This window comes from Macrosteles quadrilineatus, unplaced genomic scaffold (genome assembly GCF_028750875.1).
Source record: "Macrosteles quadrilineatus isolate MER2022 unplaced genomic scaffold, UCM_ALF_1.0 Scaffold_6__1_contigs__length_79288215, whole genome shotgun sequence".
NCBI lineage: Eukaryota > Metazoa > Arthropoda > Insecta > Hemiptera > Cicadellidae > Macrosteles > Macrosteles quadrilineatus.
Genome location: NW_026542599.1, coordinates 76,367,766 through 76,388,870, shown reverse-complemented (window position 1 = coordinate 76,388,870; position 21,105 = coordinate 76,367,766). Strand labels below are relative to the sequence as shown.

General features: G+C 34.3%; 2 protein-coding genes across 3 annotated transcripts in view; both read right to left on the bottom strand.

The window, feature by feature from the left end:
* LOC128996303 (multiple C2 and transmembrane domain-containing protein-like) overlaps positions 1-5,952 on the bottom strand; it is a 63,938-nt gene extending 57,986 nt beyond the window's left edge. For both annotated transcript variants that reach the window (XM_054421543.1, XM_054421544.1), the window contains exon 1: positions 5,538-5,952. In XM_054421543.1, the coding sequence (XP_054277518.1) occupies positions 5,538-5,918 (381 nt within the window). In that variant the 5' untranslated portion in view covers positions 5,919-5,952. The remainder of the gene's footprint in view (positions 1-5,537) is intronic.
* A 685-nt stretch (positions 5,953-6,637) lies between these two features.
* Positions 6,638-21,105, bottom strand: part of LOC128997651 (multiple C2 and transmembrane domain-containing protein-like) — a 166,586-nt gene continuing 152,118 nt past the window's right edge. Inside the window, exons 6-10 of the mRNA XM_054423290.1 lie at positions 13,849-13,960; positions 13,189-13,331; positions 12,136-12,215; positions 11,489-11,597; positions 6,638-6,673 (exon numbers count right to left, since the gene is read on the bottom strand). Of these exons, the coding sequence (XP_054279265.1) occupies positions 6,638-6,673; positions 11,489-11,597; positions 12,136-12,215; positions 13,189-13,331; positions 13,849-13,960 (480 nt within the window). The remainder of the gene's footprint in view (positions 6,674-11,488; positions 11,598-12,135; positions 12,216-13,188; positions 13,332-13,848; positions 13,961-21,105) is intronic.

The following is a 21,105-nucleotide window of genomic DNA, read 5'->3' as shown; positions in this document are numbered from 1 at the left end:
TTCTAACTGGAATAATTTCTGTTGCAATTAGTTCCACCTCAAACCCTATTTCTACTGCACTATTACCTAAATTGTCTTCAACACTTATAAGCCTGATACAGTAATGTCAATAAAATCTTCAACGATTATACTTTATCATTTATCAAGTTTATGGGTTGTTGTAATGTCGATGTTTTTTTTGTAGAAATACGGTCAATAATTCAAAATAATATACGAAGACAAATTTATTGATCAACTTTACTCTTATTTTATTAATTATTCATCCAATTAAACAAAGTTGTGTAGGTTTTTTTAACAAAAGTTTTACAAATTTCCTTAGTACGGTAAATGGAAACTATTACTGATTTACATGGTATGAAAAAATTTAACTAGCCTACTTAAACATTTACTTTTAGCCTCATAAAACATGCTGTAAAATTTAAAACACGTTAAAATATTCAAACAAAATATAAAATTATTCATTTTCTCTTAACAGTAACCTTATAAGAATTGTCTTATTGTGTATAGCCAATTGTATATAGCATGAAAACTTTCTTGATACCACGAATAAATAGATAAATTTACACACAAGAGTGTTAATTTCATCTCTTAAGTTCGATTGTGATAGAAAAGCCTTTGTTACTGAAATTACGACACTAAAAGCACTCAGTCTATTGCAAAGGGTAAAATGAACCTTTGAATGAAGTGGTTGAGGTATTTAACAGTCAAACATGAGATATATTATGATGATATTCAATTGATGTTGATAAAACTGATATTTAAATTTAATTTTGTATGTTAATTGTTAAAAGCAACATTTTAATTTGATAGAAAACAACTTTCCGGTATGTATGTTCTCTCATTTAACTAAGTTTTGGACAATATTCAAGTTTATATTTTATTCTAAGTTTTAGAATATTCAAGCTGATTTGAGCCCATAAAGTCAGAAGCATTAACATTTAATATAGTTTTTCTTTTAGGAGACATACATTGAAAAATCAGCGCTCTTAGCTTCTAGGACCTATAATTTCTATTTGATACTCGAACCTACAACTTATAATAAACTCGAAACCACTGGGTTGCAGAATTATCTTGTATTCATATTCATATGCATTTTTAATGGGGACGCCACCTATGTGCGTATTTTAACCCTACACCCCAAGGGAAGGATGTGTATAATGGAGGGTGATGCATGGTGTTATATGCAAATTTTCATTGGTAATTGGCAGGACTTGAACCCGTAGTTCCAGGAAAGAAGGCTTTTGCTCTGACCAAATACCAATATCACCCTAAAGTATCTATTAAGGAGGTAAGCTATAGTTCAGCTTTGTAAACAAGCATTTGATAAATCGAAAAATCCCATCAATAATAAACACTCAAGTTAATCAACAAGACACTTGAAGATTACATCTTATTAGGTATTGTTTATAACATACGTTAGAACACTTTGAATTCTTGATTATGATTCTTTAAATTTGAGTAAAGGTTTCTTGAAACATGAGACACAAATAGGGCCTTCATTTAGTTAGTTAAAAATAGCTACGAAAAATACGTTGATAAATTAGTTTTACTAGTTTGACACCTGGCCAAAGGTTTGAATGATTATAAATCTTTATAATGTAAATAATAAAAACACTTTTAATTCAAAATCTAAATATTTATTACTGCCTAAAACACATTAGATTAGTTTAAGTGTAATTAACTTACAGACGTTTTGTCAAAACACTAAGGCATACATAAACAATGAAAAATAGTTTAGTGAAGTTAGAAAGGTAGGTAGTGATAAAGTGGGTTGAGTTGAAACGTGGCCTAAAATATTCAAAACAAATGTTTAAGTAATTGAGGAAAACGAATACGTCACAGATGTTTACCGGTTGGTTTAATGTTTTCTTGGAGAAAGAACTCTTTGAGTTGAATATAGTTAAATCTATTTTACATTTTTATTACGGCACATGGATTTGTTAAGCTTTACTTTGGTTTATGATCCATATTTAACATTTATATCAAAGGAAATGTTACGTTGTAGCAACTACTTAGATAACCTAAGCACTTTATTAATCGTATTTTGTGTACATCGTGTTAAAAGATAGTTTTTAAATATTTTTGGGTCAATTACGCAAAAATCGTGGTATTCAAATTCAAATTGAAAAAAGTTTTTGAATTTAAAAATAGTTTTTAGAGTCTACTGCTATCATCAAACGTGATTGAACATGGTTTCAATACATAAAACCATCATTATTTACAACACCAATAATTGTAAATTAGAGAGATTATTTCAATTGCTGATACCTCAATAGCTTTAAATAATTTGATGTGGCTAAGGTTTTATTAGCTCTAACTAAGAAAATAATGGGTAATTGCAACTAGTTGTGAAAAATTTCTATAGGCGTTAATTAAGCAAGTTAAAGTCAAAATCCTGAACAGATTTTATTCTGTTTAGTCATTTTAAAGAGAAAATTTGTTTGATAAACAAATAGTGAGTTTTCGTATTTAAAGTGTAAAACAAAAATGCTAATACACACAATCATCAAAGTATAAAAAGCGTAATCTTATCCTATGGATATATCGTAATTCGGTAAAGCTGTTAGTTCGGAGCGTTTGAAAATTTGTCACAGGAATTGATCACAAAACTCGTTACGATGCAAACAAGCCAAGCTAAGGGAAGACTTGAGTAAGGAAAGCTTTTCAAAGGGAAGTATTTGATAGATCTTTCGTTTTCTTCAACATCCAAAATCTTACTTTAATCTTGTACTGGTATTTGACATGAGGTTGCTCTTTTTATGGGTAGGTTCTTAGTTGTGGTTCGTAGAGAACTAATTGTCTATTTGCACTTTGTAGGCAATTTCGGAGCTGATTCAATGTCCATACTTTTTTCAGTACTTTTGAAGTGCTAAAAGATTTAATTTTTATGTTCGCTAAAAAATTATGTTTGACCATTGCTCATTTTCTGGAATTGGCGTTGCTTTTAATGTTAAACGTGGACAAAAAGTGTCACTTTAGGCCCTAGTGATGACACTACTTTAAACTCCAATACCTTCAAGTTTTATCTCTCAACTTACAAAATCATTTTAGCAAGCTTGTTGATTAGTTTAAAACCCCAGGAAGTCGTCCATCTAAGATAGAGCTACTATCTAGTCAGCTGACGCATGTTCGCAAGATTTCCTTGAAGGAAGTGCAACTTGACACTTTTTGCTCAGGTTTCCTCACACTATCAACACCAGCCAGGCAAAACCTGAAGTTTTGCCTGACGCCGGTGAAGGAATCAATCATGTAACGCACGAGAATATCATTGTTATGGTCCATCCAATGGCTGGTGCAAACTCATAACCCAACAATAAAAAAACTACTTTGTTGAACAAGAAATAAAAAAAACACCCAAACTTAATTGCATTATAAATTGCGAATAGTTGAAGAGAAAATGGTGAATATTTGCAGGTGGCAGCACTGAGACGAGCCGTCAGCTGATTCGGTTACTCTTTTGTGTTTGTGTGGCGAAGCGCGAACTTTCACTCAAGTTCAAGGTCACTCAGGTGGAGGTAAGATAGCGGGTGTGCAATCCGGTGAATCAGCTTCTGAGGAAACCAGGAAACCTACTCTCGCCTCGCAACATCAGACGCTTATCTACCAGCTTGCAGTGAGTGACGAAACTGTCGTCGACGTGGAATGCTTAAAAATAATAACCGTAGCGATATTTTAAATTTTGAGGGAACAACACATAAATTATTGATTTTTGCGGTCACTTATTAGGTCACTAAATACACTCTGAGAAGAAACGAATTCGCAATCCCCATTAATTAACTACCAATAATTTAAATTGTATTCTGACAGTTCAAGCAAATAAGATCAGAAGATTGTAAGTCTGTTGGGACTTGGTAGAGCGAGTGAAACTGGAACCTTCCTTTCACGTATAATGAAAATAATCCTCCTGATGTTTAATACATAAACCTAATTAATTACATTTTGGTAAAGCATTTGTTTGGTGTCTTTGCTGAAAGTTAAAGAATACTATCAGTAAATGCATATGTACAGAAATTAAGCTAAATAACTAAATGGCTAAATTTGATGAAGCGGTTTTTATGTATTCCCCAAAACACGCAACAAATCCTCCTGGCGTAGACGTAAGTAAATGAATTACGTGTACGTAAATCCTTTAGATATTATTGTTTACTTCCCTTATAAAATCGCAAAATACAACTAGCATGTTTGGACACAAAATTACATAAGTTTCTCAAACTTTTCATTTAATCGAACAACACCAACATGTTACACATTACAAAGATAAACGTACTATTTATGTCCACCGTAATTGAAGCGGCGCAACCATTGAGTAGAGCTGAACGCGACTGTGGAACCAATGACAGCAATGTTTTGTATTCGCTTCCCGGTGTTGTCAAATAAAAATTGACTCTTCGTATTTCATTCCCCTGACCTGCTCACTTCTTGCTTTACCTATGCTTTCCACCCGCAGGCCTTTGATACCCATGTGAACGATAATAACCGTTAGTTTTTAAGATATTAAAACGATCATTTAAGAAGATCAATTGAGATGTGAAACTGAGTGTTTTTCTATTTTGAATGTATACAATTTGTCTGAGAAAAGTTTGGAACTGCAGGTAAACTACCGTGTATAACATTATCCCCAAGGCGAGTATAAGATTGCGTTATTTAGAGACAGTTTACCTCTCCACCTGGGGTCTAGGCTGCATATCGACCTGCCTTTTACTGTAGGTAGGCTTAATGTTACTAAACACCGACACACTTTGCACGGATATTTTTCTGTAAAACACTTGTCAATATAAGATTTTATTTTTGAGCAAACCCCAATTGGGAAATTTGTTTTTGTTTGTGTTGGCCATGTAATTATTCCTTCTATAATCACTATTTTTGTAAAGATTTATAAGTTTATTTTCTATAACTACGTTCATCTAAGTGGTTAAATATTAACATAATAGTGGACAGTTTTTTATGCATTTCACCCCAAAATCAAAGGCAAAGTTTTCTAATTAAAAACAAACAAAACAAAAAACAACAGAGGTAAGACTACGCACTGTAGAGCTGTGGCGAATTTTACTTCCCTCTCTATCATAACATCTTTTATATATTTCCAAAAGTATGTGGTTTCTTGTGTTAGCTTAGAACAAACCTAAAGTGGTGTCCATCACGACAAGTTCATAGCCTAATTGCTTTACTACTGCCTATATGTGTTTATTTACTAACTTTGGACTGTTAGTTCCTCTTATAGACATCATCTTGTGTATATCAGCACCCCGATTTCATTACATACTCCCAATATAGAGTTTCTTACGTTGATCTGGTTCAGAATAAACCGTGTTATGGAGGAAACTCCGCCTTACCACTCAGCTTCCTAAAATCATATTCCCAAACATAACTCATTCTCACAACATACCCGTTATCCACCTTATCACTCCCTCGCTATCATCGTATTCCTTGAGATACAGGGTTTGCACTGTTGAAATCCTGTCATAGCCATCCCCTCATGCCTAAACATTATCATTCTCTGCTTAACATATTCCTGATACAGAGTTAGCACATCCCACCTTATGCATCTTGTCACTCCGCTCCTTGATCCTGTTGCCCAGTTTCTCCAGGATGCTCTCCAGAGGGAGGTTCTCCCCGTCAGGAGGTTCCGGACACTCCGCCAAGGTGGCGCTCTTCTGTAGCTTCCTCCTCGGCTCTGTGTCGCTGTCCTCCTCACTCGCGGACACCCTGAAGCTCTCCGTGTCGCTGTCATTGCTCTCTGTACACCCCGTGTTGCTCTTGAGGATGTGCCGCAGCAGCTGCTTCGGGGTGTTCTTCGGAGGGGTTCCGCCCCCGTCGTCCTCCGGGTCGGTCGTCGCGGCGGTCGTGGTCGCCGACCTTCCCAACCGTGCTAGCCGCGACTTGACGCGAGTCACCAGCTCGTTGCCCGGCTGAGTCATGCCATCACGATCGATGACGGGACCGCACACTACACCAGGCTCACTCTGACTGAGGATCTCCCGCCACCCCGCGAACCGCGAGCTGACGCACGCGTCGCCGCCATCTTGAACAGTGCTGCCATCGGCGGGAATCCCGCTACGACGTCATTAGTGCCACAACAGGTTCCGGACCGTCACTGCAGTGCTAATTACAAAATCCCAACGGAACTGGTCCAGGAAGAATTGCACAAAATAATCTTTTCCTCGAGCGAGGCAGAATGCAAAAAAGTTAAAGGTGTAAGTAACAACTAGTGCAGTTTGGGGAGTACATTCAGTAATTGGTATCCATCTCCATATTCATAAGGTCACTGACTGAAGTATAAAAAATAATTCGTGTTTGTTTGTAACAATTCCCTTAACTTTGTTTCCAGACTCAATTGATAAAATGATGATTTGTGCGAGTCTAGAAGTTAATGTGACAATTAAGCAGTATAGCCTTAACCTTATAATTGTAAGAACAGCTTACGTTGCAAGAGTCACTGCACAGCAAAGGTCCACAAACTCATTCTGAAGTTAATTGGCCAAATGCGCATTTTTCACGTTTCAATATAAATGTAATAACTGGTAACACCGTTTTGCCTGCGGGATTATACTTAATTCAGTATTTTATACGCAACGTTCCTAACAGAAATGCTGAGCAAAATCCCTGGAAAGTCCCAGAGACTATTGACGACATGTGCTCATCTAGTGCGAGACTCAATATAAACATAACACAGCTAACAACAACAGTAACACAGATAATTAATCTTTGAACTGTGAGTTTACATTCCGTAACTGATAACTGCTAGCGTCATTGCAATGCAAACCTGCGAAACTGCGTAGAGGTTTATCATCTGTTGTGACCTATTTCTGAGTTGTGGTTATCAAATTCATCAATTAACAACATCATTATCTCAACTTATGACCCGCATATTGAAATTATATTGAGAAGCTGATATAAACCTTGCAAAGTGTATCGTAATTAAAGTGACCTTTGGTTGTCCATTTTGTAAATGACTCGAGTCTCTTTTAGCCAGTGAAAGTGTGGACAATTTAGTAGCTACAGAGAAAAAATATAGAATAAACCAAATCAATAAAATATGTGTTAGTCTCTTCTATATCTGATAGGAAGATTTTAAATACATCTGTATGTATCCTCGTTGTGAAAGAAAAAAAGTAAAGTTGAAACTAAAAAAAAAACTACTTTAAGTTGGATAATGCTTAAGAAAACTTTAATAGAATGTTAAGAAAAAAGTTAAAATTTAAATGTTTAGCTTATGCACATAAAAACTATAAATTTAATTAAATTAGTAGATATTTACTAGTTTCCAACCCAGGGAAATTTCACTATTGGCAACACTGGTTGTGGTAAACATTGACAACTGTTTGTGGAAGTGTACCATGGTGAATGCATGGATAAGTACTTTCCTGTTCTGCAATACATTTGAATCATTTGTAAATGCAATTCATCTAAAGGCTGGAAGGTAGGTGTAAAAATGTTAGTTAGAAATATTTACACTTCCCGACAATCAAAATGGATGCATGTGTAAAATATGGGATTCAATAATATTTAATCAAACACTCCTATTGGTCATATAAACAGCTATATATGCTATGTAGTAATTTGAATGATTAGCAATGTCATTAACTGAAAGAGTTTTACAGTCATATGAGCAGGCACTATTACCACAGACTATAGAATACCAGTCTGTGCTGTGCTGTGCTATTACAACGTTGGTTTAATTGCTGCTTCGTCACCATTCAACATTTTTGGACACAATACACTAGACAGGGGTTTAATGTCACATACTTTTGTATCATTACAATAGCCTAAATACCTATTGTAGATTAAATGCTTTCACAATGTTTTATCATGTAAAACCTTTCAGTCAGAATTCTAGTCAGTAGAGTCTATCTAAAGCGAATGTCTCTCTCGACTCCAATAACCACATAAGATTTTACCAACTCAGCAGCCTGGCCCAAATAACTAAGGGATCACATGTATTGGCAACTGTCTATCGTATGTCTTTCTGACCAAAACTTGCCACGTCTTTGAAGCGAGGATGAAATATCTATTTTACAGAATTTTATGTATTTAAAAAGTCTATACCGTTTTTAAATTCCATCATTTAACGGTTATAAAAGAGAAGAGCTCCATACGCCATTGTTGATCTCTACATCTAGTTTACAATATTGCAGTTTCAATTTCACACTGATATCTGAGGAAACTCATTAGTTGTAAATCAAAAGATTGAATATTCATAAAAAACAATTCCGTCCATCATATTGTTGGACTAATTATTTAAGTTTTTAGTCTGAACAGGCAGAGCAGTAAAATTGTGACTAATATTTTGTATTAACATTATACAAGGGAAATAATGCACCCCGAGTCTTGATTTGTCATTCAAATTTAGCCTTGTATAGACGGATGACAAATTCTAAATATTTCACTAAATAAACTGTTGACTAGATGATAGGTTACAATGTAACAAATACAAACACAATGTTCGTTCTATCTGCACTACTGTGGTTGGTAACAACGCTTTTCTAATTACAAAAGGTTAAACGTATAAAAGGTTGACGTCGCCATTACTTTCATCACAACTGCAATAAACCAATGGGTAGCATTTACATTCACTACATATAAAACACCATATAACTATAACAATTAGTATATTGTTTACTCAAGACTCTAATAAAAGCACTATACATACTATTGACATGTTGGGGATGAATTCCAAATTTCGCACTGTTCAAAAAAATATACATAGAATTTAATTGAATATTCACCAAGTAAACCCTCTATAATACACGCTTAGCTCTCAGGGTTCGTCGTGTACACAATACACATTACAGACTGTAGCAAGAGTCTATTGTGTCGTAAACTGCATTATGAAACTGATACTGAATAAACTAACATATGCAAGTTGACTTAAGACATTGACTATATAACACTACAACACACAGTGTTGGCTTAAATAAAATGCTTAAGGGAATTTTATTTAGGTTAATTAAATAACCTAGTTTGATTCGAAAGTTTTGGTTGCATTATTGTATGGTGTAACTAGTTACTATACAAATATATTTAGTTTTTATCATACAGATTTTTTAAATAAACACAAATATCTACAGTACAGTAATACAAATAAGCAAAAAAAAAGCATATAGTATATTCCTCTTGGAACACCGGCTCAATAAAACAAGCTTAAGCTTTTTGTAATAATATATTGTTTTCAACAAATTAATCTATTTTCTATCATCGATTTCATAACTTACATATTTATTTTTTATTTTTAATGACGGTGTTTTATACATTGTAAGTGTATTAATACCGTATCAATGCTAGTTTTAAAATGTAAAAGAAAACATCAATATTCTTGTGAGATGAAAAGAACAGCTGTTGTTAACTATCCTTTTACTCGAGGCCAATTAACTAACAAAGTTTAAGGTAAGTCTTGTTTCCCAAGTCCACCAATTAGAGTTGGAACTAGGTATCGACCTTTGGAACAACAAAGAACAAGGCAGATGCTAAACTCTAGCGGCAGGTCTGGAACTGTTACAAAACGTCGGTAATGCAGTAGCAAAACTGCTCTACCGACTGTTGATGAATTGAACATTGAACACACAACTAGTTTACCGAAATAAATGTACGTGTAAGACAGCATAAAGATGTCTGTATATTCCTATGTTAATTATAACTATTCTAACTATAACTATAATAACTTTCTGATGCTGAATTTTACTTTTGGCTACACAGTAGTGTATTACTGTTAGGTGCATTCTCTCATGTTATCTTATCACAGGCTGATGATAACGAAATAATTATTTTAAAAGTAATAATACTGTACCTAAAAAATATTTTACTGGATGAACTTAGCTTATAAATACCCCCGCCGCAGCAAACCTGCCGACTAAGCGAATTTCCATTTGCCTGAATTGATTTTCAATTGAATGTATTTAATTAACATTAGGTTTTATGAGTACCTAGGCTTGGTGCTACAGGGAGGGTAAAAAAGTGTATTTTTGGTAAAATACGAATAACTTTGTATAAAATAAATAAATTTACCAAGTTTGTTTAAAATATATCCATAAACAAGCAAACTACAACATTTTACAATATTCTCCATAAGAATAACATGGGAATTTTAAAAATAACATTTTTTTGAATTTTCTCCGTAACCAATAATTGTACAAAAACACTTGGATATACTGAATTATTTCTTTTTTTAAGCTCTTTAAAAAGGTCTGGAGAGAAATTGGGAAATTTTGTGTTTAGAGGGTAAAAAATTAGAAAAACCAATTTTTACTCCATAAAACCCCCTGTAAAACCCTGTTCCCATGGTCCGATCATGCTGGTTCGCGAACTCATTCAAGTTTATCCCACCTTACACCTTCAAACCAAATTTCATCAAAAACGGACAAAAATTACTCAAGTTATCGTGTTCACGGACACATATATATATATAAATCTATATATATATATATATATATACATATATAAAAATTTGAACGAATGGTGTTTTTGGCCTCTGGGGACATCAAAATGAAAAAGTAAATCGGTCCCGGGCCTAGGTCCTACCATGCCACCTACGGTAATAGCTACTTCCCTATAGGGAAATTCGCTAAAAACTATTGACCACATTTTATACGTTGTGGCCAGCTAACTAAGGTAGTTAAATCTAATGTGATAATATTTTTACAAAGAAAAAGATTATTTACAATGCTCTGTTTTTTACTTTGTACCGGGTTTTGTCGTTAAGTAAATATTATTTTAGGATTCTCTAGAGGCTACATCTGATATGTCCTTTTGTGCTACAACGCAAAGGGTGATTCCCAGTGATTATGTTTATGTTACCTATACGTTCTTTATTTAATCATTTTTATTCGTCCTATGGTTTTATTTAGTTTCATAAATCCTATTGGGGATAAATTCTCTTTGAAAGTTAAAAGCCAAAGTTTCTGTGCAGTAACCTAACTTTTCTGAATCATTTTCTTTAATAAACCTTCTTAGAAAATTCTCTAAGGTTTATATCCAACATACAATTGTTCAGATAATGGGTTTTTGAGCTAAGAAGTATTTCCAAACCGTAGCCTGTGTTTTAGCATCTTCTTTTCTATACATGCCAATCACTAGTATTACGTTTAGGCAAACTTGTTGAGGTAAAACTGTACTATGTATTGTTGTGAGCTACAATGTTAAAGCTGAAGACCTTTACTTTATTCTAAATTATAAAGAGGTTTGGTAAACATTTTGAGACGATTATCTAAGAGTCACACAAACCATGTCAATTTTTTAGCTAAAAATCTAATCACTATTTTCAAACCCTAGATTTATAACCTGTCTATTACCTCTACCTTTAGTTTGTATATGCAGTTTGATAAACGTTATGTAAAAATATAAGATAAAATGGTAAACTAGTATTGATAACTTTGTTTCCAAATCTGAGTAAGGTGTTTAAAAGCTTACAAAATATCTCCCTATTTTTCATTTCCAGACCTTAATGGCTACATCTAGATAATTTTACGCTACAAAGATAACAACTCACTGTTACCTGTTCTTTGTCCTCCTGGGACTTGGGCCAGAGAGTGCAAGTGAGGTGGACCTCCCCGAGATACTCGGACTTGCCCGTGTCCTTAAGTGAGAGGATAACGTCAGTGGGTCTGTAACAGAAAACCGAGGTGAAATATTGTACATTATGTGAAGGTATTTTCATCACATGTGCCTTTTGACCCTAAGTGTATTTTCGACCTTGATAAACTTTAGTTCGAGTTGAGTAGAGTCACTTAAGACATTACTGAACAAACTAGTATTAGCATAATTATGATTTAGGAGAGTTTTAAAACAGATTGAAGGTAAATTTAGGTTTCAGACGAAGGATAAGGTAAAAAAAATACCTTTATTTAGTAAATTAAGTGACGATTGATTGAACCAGGAGTGTATTTTAATGACAAAGTAAAACAGCTAGCACCTATGTACCTGGTACTAGCATTCAAAATACATCTATAACTACTATTATTCCGAAATATCGAAAAAAGCCAAGGATATAAGTCTGCTATAAATATTTAATGAGTCAAATATTCTATGACTTTGTCAACTCTCTTCTCTACTGATTATGAATTTATTCATTTTTATATATTACATTTAGGAAAACAGTATATTTTTTACTAGAGATAGTATAAGAGACTAAGGTTTACTTACTTTCCGAATTCATATTTGGTCAGGTCCAGATAGGCTGTGCCCATAAAGTCATCTTGGAGACCCCAATCATAATCAAACACCTGTAGACAAAACAAACTAAATTGTAGTATACATTAAAATTTACGTCGGTGTTAATACATTTTCAGTTTTGCATATCAGAATCAGAACAAATATCTACTTAAGAGTGGTGAAAGAATGCAATACAAGATATTGAACCCTGAACTTTTTATTAAATTTCTTTATGTTAAAACTTATCAAAGCTGGTTTCGTATCGAACAATAAAGACTTTTCCAAACGAATCTTTTAATGTTTTTAATTCGGTTATGTATGTGAAAGGGGAATTTATTAAGCCATCTAAAAATACGAATAAAACTAATCTTAGATTTAAATCTTAAACCAACAGAACTGAACATGTCCAATCCAGTTTCCAGATTGGTTTTGCCAGACGACGAATCCCTTCATTTCCAGACCATGTTTTTATATTTGAAACACTATGAATTTTTAAATTTCTGAACTGCTATTATTTGTTTTTAACCGAGATTTAAAATTACTGTTAATTTAAAAAGTAGATTTTTTAAATAAATTTGTGACCCACTTTGAACTAGAACATTTACAAAGGTTAGTTTAGGAATAAATTATAATTTATGATTATGTATTAAAGTTTTAAAACGAACAGTCTTGACACCGTTAATATTTAATTACGTAGTATGCCATACGGCATAATATTCCGTAATGTTCATGATATACATGTTTCAAGCTAACTATAGTTCATTCATATATTACTTAATGGGTGTGATTCATTTTAAATACCTTTTCGACACCTTCTAGCAAACGTAAGTATATTTTCATCAATAATTAATCAAAGTTTGTCATTATAAACTAAAAGTACAATATTAATACACCATTGTTTCGAAAGATTGATTAGAAAGTGACAATGTCAGTACCTCATTGTTAGTCACTATAGTCTTTTCATTTTTATAATCCCTGTTAGAATTATTACTTTAACAGAAATATTTATCATCGAAAGCAAATGAAATCGTTATCCTTTCTTACTTTTATCTGTATAGGGTTGAACACGTCTTCGATGGGTAAAACAAAGCTCTCGTCCCATACTGGGTTCAGGTCTCTGTAGATGGTCTTGGATTTGTACAGGAGTCGACTGCCCGCCTTGAACTTGACATATGGGTCGCTTGTGCCTGAAACATTGTTATAAGATGTAGATCAGATAACGTAAAACAGTTTTAGATTTACGGTCAAGTAGTAAATAAGATAACAGTTTCAATCCGATCACTCTGTGATCGGCCCATTAAACCTAGTTCCATTTTCATGAAGAAGAATGGACGGAATAAATATAGCATATCTACTTCAGTAACCGAAGAGCAATGGTATTACTGACAATACACTACACAGGGATGGACGAATTTTAAGATTTTTCTGAACATACTTTACTAGTATATTAATAAGTTATAAGTTATAAGTTATTCAATTTAGACTCCTCAATATTCTCCATCCTTAGTTTTATTACTTTTTTATTTGATTATTGGTAAAAAAAACCTCATACACTAAATCTGTTCACCACTTTGCCACTTCACTACAACCTTTTGTGATAAAAACTAATTATAAATCTTATCTCAATTGCTTTACAATTCAAGTTACCTTACGTTACAACTACTTCCCCACACCATAGTTACTTATAACTACTGTTATCATTACCGCTCTTATCTCTCGCTATCAGATCTTTCCCTCGCTTCAAGTGAACTCTCAACTGGAAGAAGGAATGTTGTCTAAGTTGAGATTCTCTTTGCCGCGTTAAGTCGTCTTTTTCCTGAAAAGAAACACATGTGTTAAAAGAAAGTGATCAAAAACACCTAAAAATAGTGCAAACGTTTGCATTTTTCCAGGATTTTGCTCTTTAGACCAAAATTTCTCGTGTTATCAACTAATATATCTTTGTAAATAAATAGATTTATCTAAAAATAATGAAATATTTATCATTCGGCTTGTTATTTTGATCTGTAACTCTTTTAACAGTAAACACTTTGAAAAGGTTTCTTAATTCAGTATATTCGATAACTAGTAGTTTAAACACAGAAGTAGACGTCTCATTTTTATAGGCCTAACGAAGCCGAGACTAATAGAATGAGCTTTTTATAGGGTCTGCTTATGTTAAATTTTGCTCTTGTTATTTATGACAGAATGCTATAATAACCAAAAATATTTTATTGCATTCAATATGGCTAACAAGTTGCCTTCAGATAATCGAATTTTATGTATATTTTGTATTCATAGTCAAAACTAGTACACATTTAGAAATCTGTTTTATATTTTATACAGTCATTGCTAGTAACATTTAATTGTAATTTTGATAGTAAAACTAGGATTGATAAAGGTTGAGCTTTTTGGAGTTTCCTTTTATGCCTTATTCAAATTGCCCTTCTTATCAAAAGGTAAGCCACCAAAGCGATTGAATAGGGAACCCCTTCAGCAGCGTTTCCAATAGACTTTCCAACAAAGGAAGCCATATTTACAAACAAGGAAAACCACACTCTTTGTCTCCTTTGTTCACTGTTAGCTCTCTATAATGGCCAGGTATAAACTAGAACAGATTATTCCAAACAAAAAGTTTTTTCGGCATAATTAGCTCGTTTATATGATTTAACTTTTTGTTTGGATTCACTTTTATTACGTTACAAAGTGGAAATAGTGAAGTATACAGAAAGTAATTTATTCTGTAGTAATATTTCTATTTTAATTAATTTGTTTGTACATTTTTTGTTCTTTCTCCACTCAACTTCTTACACACCGCTACATTTCCTCCCACTAAGTATTTTTCCCTTAGAAAAACAATGTTTAGCTATCATACTATCTTCGTTACATAGTGGTGGATTAAAAAAATTTTTTTAGTTTTTGAAGCACAACTATCGTAGTAAATTTATTTGTATTCTTCAACCGTTAATTCCGGTTACACGATTTGATTGTCATGCACAATTCAATGTTTGCAGATACCTTTTTCATCAGTAATAGATTTTGCATCACAATCTGATGCTTACAACACTTGCGAACGAAGATATTAAATATGAAAACACGCTGAATAAGATTTCGCTGAAACAATAAATGAAACCGTTTTCCTACCACTGCATGGAAAGTATCACATTGCATTATCTATAAGCAGTACGCAAAAAAAACTCATTTCTGCTCGATTTCACAGTTAGTGTATCTACGCTAACCAAAGCCGTGGATTTGAAGAAAATAAAATAATCGAAAAATGACCTAAATTACATTTTATATCAAACTCAAGTTAGTCTGTGTGTGTAGGATATAGGTTAACTATGGTGGTAAACATGTTTGAATCATGTGTGTATTAAGAGCACAAACAGTCAATGCCCTCTTGACACACCTTTAGCTATTTCATCATACTGCAGAAAGTTTGGCTGTTTTCAATTCATGCCTTGTGGGTCTAAAGTATTCTAAGGTTTTATCCAGGGCAACAATAAATCAGCTGGAGTTGAGTAGGCCTCATAAACTATTCATTTTTATAGATTTAACATTTCTCCACCGATTTTGCCACTAGACCAGAAGAATATTGCATCACTAAAGCTCTCTTCGACACTTTAGTTCGATCTTAGTTTAACTGAGGAAAGTGAGCGACAGTTGAAAATTCACTTTCGGCCCAGTTATAAGCTATATTTATCGTCATGTAATTATTTTGACAGATACATTACAAAACAAAACTGCACGTTTATGTGTACGAGGTAGTTCCCGAAAAGTCTTCGATTTTGTTTTCAGATTTCTCATTACCAACAAACAGCTGTTTACTGAGGCATTTGATGATTTTTACGTGCAATAATAGATTTTTCGAACAATACTTGTTTACTTTTTACAGTCAGCTGCTGGAGTCAGCTGTTAACTTTAGATAAAGCAATGTATTACTACGCCATTACAACAATAAATTAATATTAAGATTATTACCTAGGGTACTAATTATTTTACACTTCAATTTGTTCAAATGTAGATAAAAGGGATCTTTTTTTGTAAAATATTCAATGTGACACGGCGATAAACAAAAAAGGTGTTAGTTCCAGTACAATTTTGCGATTATGATTAAATATTTTTATCATATCCAGACTTCTGGAGAGCATAAAAGACCTGATCTGCCTTATAGCTACACAGTTTTTACAAGTGCCGCAAAATCTCTTATTTTACCGTTCTGACGTACTCTATTACTGTTTACTCCTATGAAACCATCTATCGTAAGTGTTTTGCACGTAATACTACATTAATAACGGACGATTACACAATTCTGAACACTATTACAACGTCTTTATAATCTAACCTATTACAAGTTTTACAAATTGAAGTGGTCCACGACCGTTATTTCAAAGTTGGCGCATGCGCACTTTGAAGACTTGCTGCCAACAATATAATGAGACATTTCCCTCTGTTCTGAAGAGCTTCAAAATCTGGACTGCAGATACCACCACTAATCAACAAACCCGCCTTATCAGCGACCGCAATCCTTATCTCCCGGCGCCTGAACTCCAGAGCTACTATCGCTACGCTGCCATTCATAGAACCATCCTTCATTCATTTACAAATCACTCATTGTTCCGTGCTTATTTTACTTAAGCTATAAAATATGAAAAAGCTTGAGGAAATTGTCATTGAATCTCCAGACTACAAAAATAGTATGACCGACTATATATCAGCTATTTGTTTTGAAATAAATAAAATCAAAGCGAATTGCCCAGAAATAGATTTAAGTAATTTAACATGTGAACTAGAATCACTAATAAAGCATTGTGACGAGGTGATGCTTGAAAACAATGAGAAGACAAGCCAACTGGACCTATCTCTCAGAGAGAACACTGTGTTAGAACACAAATTAGATGAAGAAAAGAAATTAAGATCCTCTGATCTAAACCACTCATTTACAATTCAGGATGCTGAAAACACTGAGAAGCTTAAACTTAAAAATAAAATTAAAGAACTGGATTTGCAACATAACACCATCGTTGCTAGAAATAACTGCTTACTTGCAGAAAATTTGGACTTACAACAACAAATCAGGAAAGCTAACTCGCAGTATGAAAACTTGGTTGAAAAGAGCAAAAATAAAGATGTTACTATATCTGGACTAAAATCTTATTTAGACACAATGAAATGCGATATTTTGAAACTACAGTCACAGAAGTCCTGGGGCAAGGATAAATGGGTAGATGACTCTGTCCTTAACGACTATTTCGCTGCCATGTCGGACAACCTAGGCAACAAAGATGTTTTATTCTTAGGACCCTCCGTGACGCTTACTATTACTCTCGGTACACAAGACATCTATGAAGAAAGCTTAAAGCTAACATCATACCAGAACTGTAAATATGTATTTCTATGCTTAAGCGATTGCACAGACGGGGGAGCAGAAGACACTGGATCTCATTGGAGTTTATTATTCTTAGATAGGATAAACAAAGCCGCATATCACTTTGACTCTGTCCACTCTATGAATATAAAGAATGCAAAATCTGTTGCTGCGAAACTTGGAATACAATCTGATAACGTGATCGAAATGCCCTGTGTCCAGCAGAAACAGACATTTGAATGTGGGATCCATGTACTGGCTAACACTAAGTACATTGCAGACCACTTTTGTAAAAGAAATATTGGTTCAACTTTTGCGGACTGGTATTCTGGAGCCGTAAAACCAAATGGTGTCCCCAACTGCAACATTGCGACAGCATCACAAAGTCAAATAAATGAAAATCGCTATAAGTGGAGGACAATCCCCTCGAAAAAGACTATATCTAAAACAAAAAAGTCCAAACCTAATGTAAAATTAGTAACTAAAAACCGATTTGAAGTTCTGGACGTAATAGCAGAAATACCGCAATCGAATGTAGTCTCTGTTAATAGCGACCTTCCAGAAACCACCACTAAGAAGAACAATGTAAACAAAACAAAACATACAAGGCCCGGTCCAATGAAGAAACACGTATCAGCTCCTCGATCAGACTCCCACAAGTTATCCATCTCAAGTGACAGCCAGGGAAGAGACTTAGCTGCATTCATCGAACATACAAAACACGGAGCTAGTACTGTTCTCCAAATTATTAACCACTGTCAGCCAGGGGCCCCTATTAAGCCAATACTACACCAAGTTATGAATTCTGCCTATTTCAAAACTTACACAAAGGAAGATTGTATCGTTATTCTAGCAGGAACAAATGACATCACTAGTTCAGTCATTCGAGCGCCAATAAATCCAGTTTGTCAGTATCTGACAGAGGCTCTTCCCAAGTTTGAGCACACAAATCTCATTCTGTCTACTATACCTAACAGATACGATCTAACACCAGAAAGCCCTGAAAATAAGTTTATAAATGACACAAATTTAATGATAAGACGTATGCTCGCAGATTTCCCTCAAGCTAAAACTCTTGATCTGCATCTCCTCCAGCGCTGGTACCACACTCGACATGGCCTGCACTTGAACAGTAAGGGGAAAAAGTGTATAGCCAAGCAAATAATAAGGCTAACTAATGAATTCCTACATGAAAATAAAACTAAACAAAACAACGCATCTAAGACATTGCCATCCCCTGTAGTAACACGTCATGTTGCATCTGTTTGTTCTACTAAAGATGTTAACCATTCGAATGTAGTATCTACTGAAATACCCGATAGCCAAATTCAAGTTCTTGAAGGAAATATGGACAGCGTTATTTCGGAAAATCAAAACAAGTCGTCTGTTGCTTTCGCCCACTGTATATCGGGTGATTTTGGAGACCAAAGACAGATGAGCCAAGGAGTGGCAGTCATCTTCCGCAATAGGTTTGGTAGACCAACAAAAGCGCAATGTGTGAGCAAAGCTTTGGCTTTACAAAACACTCCGAATGGGGCACTTGTTTATAGTCTTATAACTAAAAATAGATACTGCGAAAAACCTAGTATATCAGACTATGCGGAGGCACATAATCAGCTCATAACCGATTTCAAAAGTAAGAACCTGCAGGAACTGATTTGTTCTCCCCTGGGATGCATACGTGACCAGATTCCTACAAGCGTGTTTGCGAAACATATTGTTCAGTTTCACCACAGCACAAAAGTCTCAGTCAAGGTTATTGTGGATGATGAGCGAGCTACCAGACATCTCAGAAGAGGACTAAAACACAATGAGTTTGTGAATCAGCTACGAAAGGACATTGCTGAGGAGCTAAGGAGGTACAACATCTCAACACCACCTACCACCAACATCACAGCAGGGCAGGAGCAGTCACAACCACAGGCATCACCATCGCCACTACCTGCATCCACAACAGTACAGGATGTCGAACAAGCGTCTGCCAGCCCTGAGGAGTCTGCAGAAGAATACAGTGGGGGAGGGATCAGTGAAAAAGTCTCTATCAGTGAAGTGGGGAGTGCAAGCCCTATTGTAGTATTTCCATCCGAAAATAACACACGGGACTCCACTTTAAACTCCCCGCTCGTGCTAGGGATGGAAGAAAAATAACACCGCCCAAAAACATTTTTATCAATAAAAATAACAATAAAATAAAAATATTCCATCAGAACATTCAACATTTAGCAAGCCGCATCGAACCACTAGAAATTATTTTAAACGAAAGTAACCCCGATATAGTAGTTTTAACAGAGCATAAATTAAATCAAAATGAGATATCCAGATTGCATGTAAATAAATTTAAATTACTTTCTCATTACTGCCGCACCACCACGACGGGAGGGGGTGTTGCCATCTTTGCGCGTGGAGCTGTGAAGTGGAGTCCAGTTGTTATTCCTGAAGTGTTATCCTTACATGAAGACAAACAGTTTGAGAGCAGCATGGTTTGTTTTAAATCCGATACTGAATCATTCTTGTTGGTTGCAGTTTACAGATCACCAATTTCTAAAGTTCCAATTTTTTTAGACAGGCTAAGTAAGCTATTAGATATTGTACTAGCTAGGAATAAATATGTTATAGTGGCTGGTGACATAAATATTAACACATTAGGAAATGATAGGAATGCCACGGATCTAAACTCTGTTCTAGTTAGACATGGAATGCAATATCTGGTTGATTTTCCCACAAGGGTAGTAGGGCCCTCGGAATCTGCAATAGACAACTTTTTGACAAATATTCCCAAATCTAATCTAAAAATAGAGGGACTGGTTACATATCTATCTGATCATGATGCTCAAATTTTGACCCTTGATAAATTAACCAAAAAAACATGGAAAAACGAGTCACTGAAGTATTTAGACTATAACCTATCTGATGAAAATCTAATTAATTTCAAAATATCATTACAAAACGAGTCCTGGTTTGAAGTTTTTAATGCAAACTGTGAACAAAAATACGAAACATTTTATAAAATTTTCAAATCACATTTTATCACAGCATTTCCAAAACAAGTAATAAAGAAACAAACTAACAGTAAAGAGTGGTATACTTATTCATTAAAGGAGGAATTCAACGAAATCGTGGAATCATCAAAATTAGCTAGATTATTAAAAGACGAAAACTTGTCTAACCTCTGTAAAACAAAAATGAAGACTTTTAAAAAATCGGCAAACAAAACTAAAAGATTACACTACGATAAAAAAATAAATAACTCGGATAATGTTATGAAAACAACCTGGAAAATTATAAATAAAGAAGTAGGTAACAAAGAAAATAACTTAGTAAATGACATGACCATTGCGTACAAAGGAACAACTATTGCAGATCCCAGGGCAATATCTAATGTACTAAATGACTACTTTGTAAGTTTATCTGGAAAGAATGGTTCTGTAAACTGTAATAAGTTGTTAGATAATCACCAGCCAGTACTAACAAATTGTGTCAAATCTAAAACATTATTTCGATGTGAACCTGTTTCATGTGAGGAAGTAGAAAAACTGATAAACTCTTTAAGTAACAAACCTTCACGTGGGCACGACGAAATTCCCGTTAAAGTAATAAAATATACAAAACAAGAA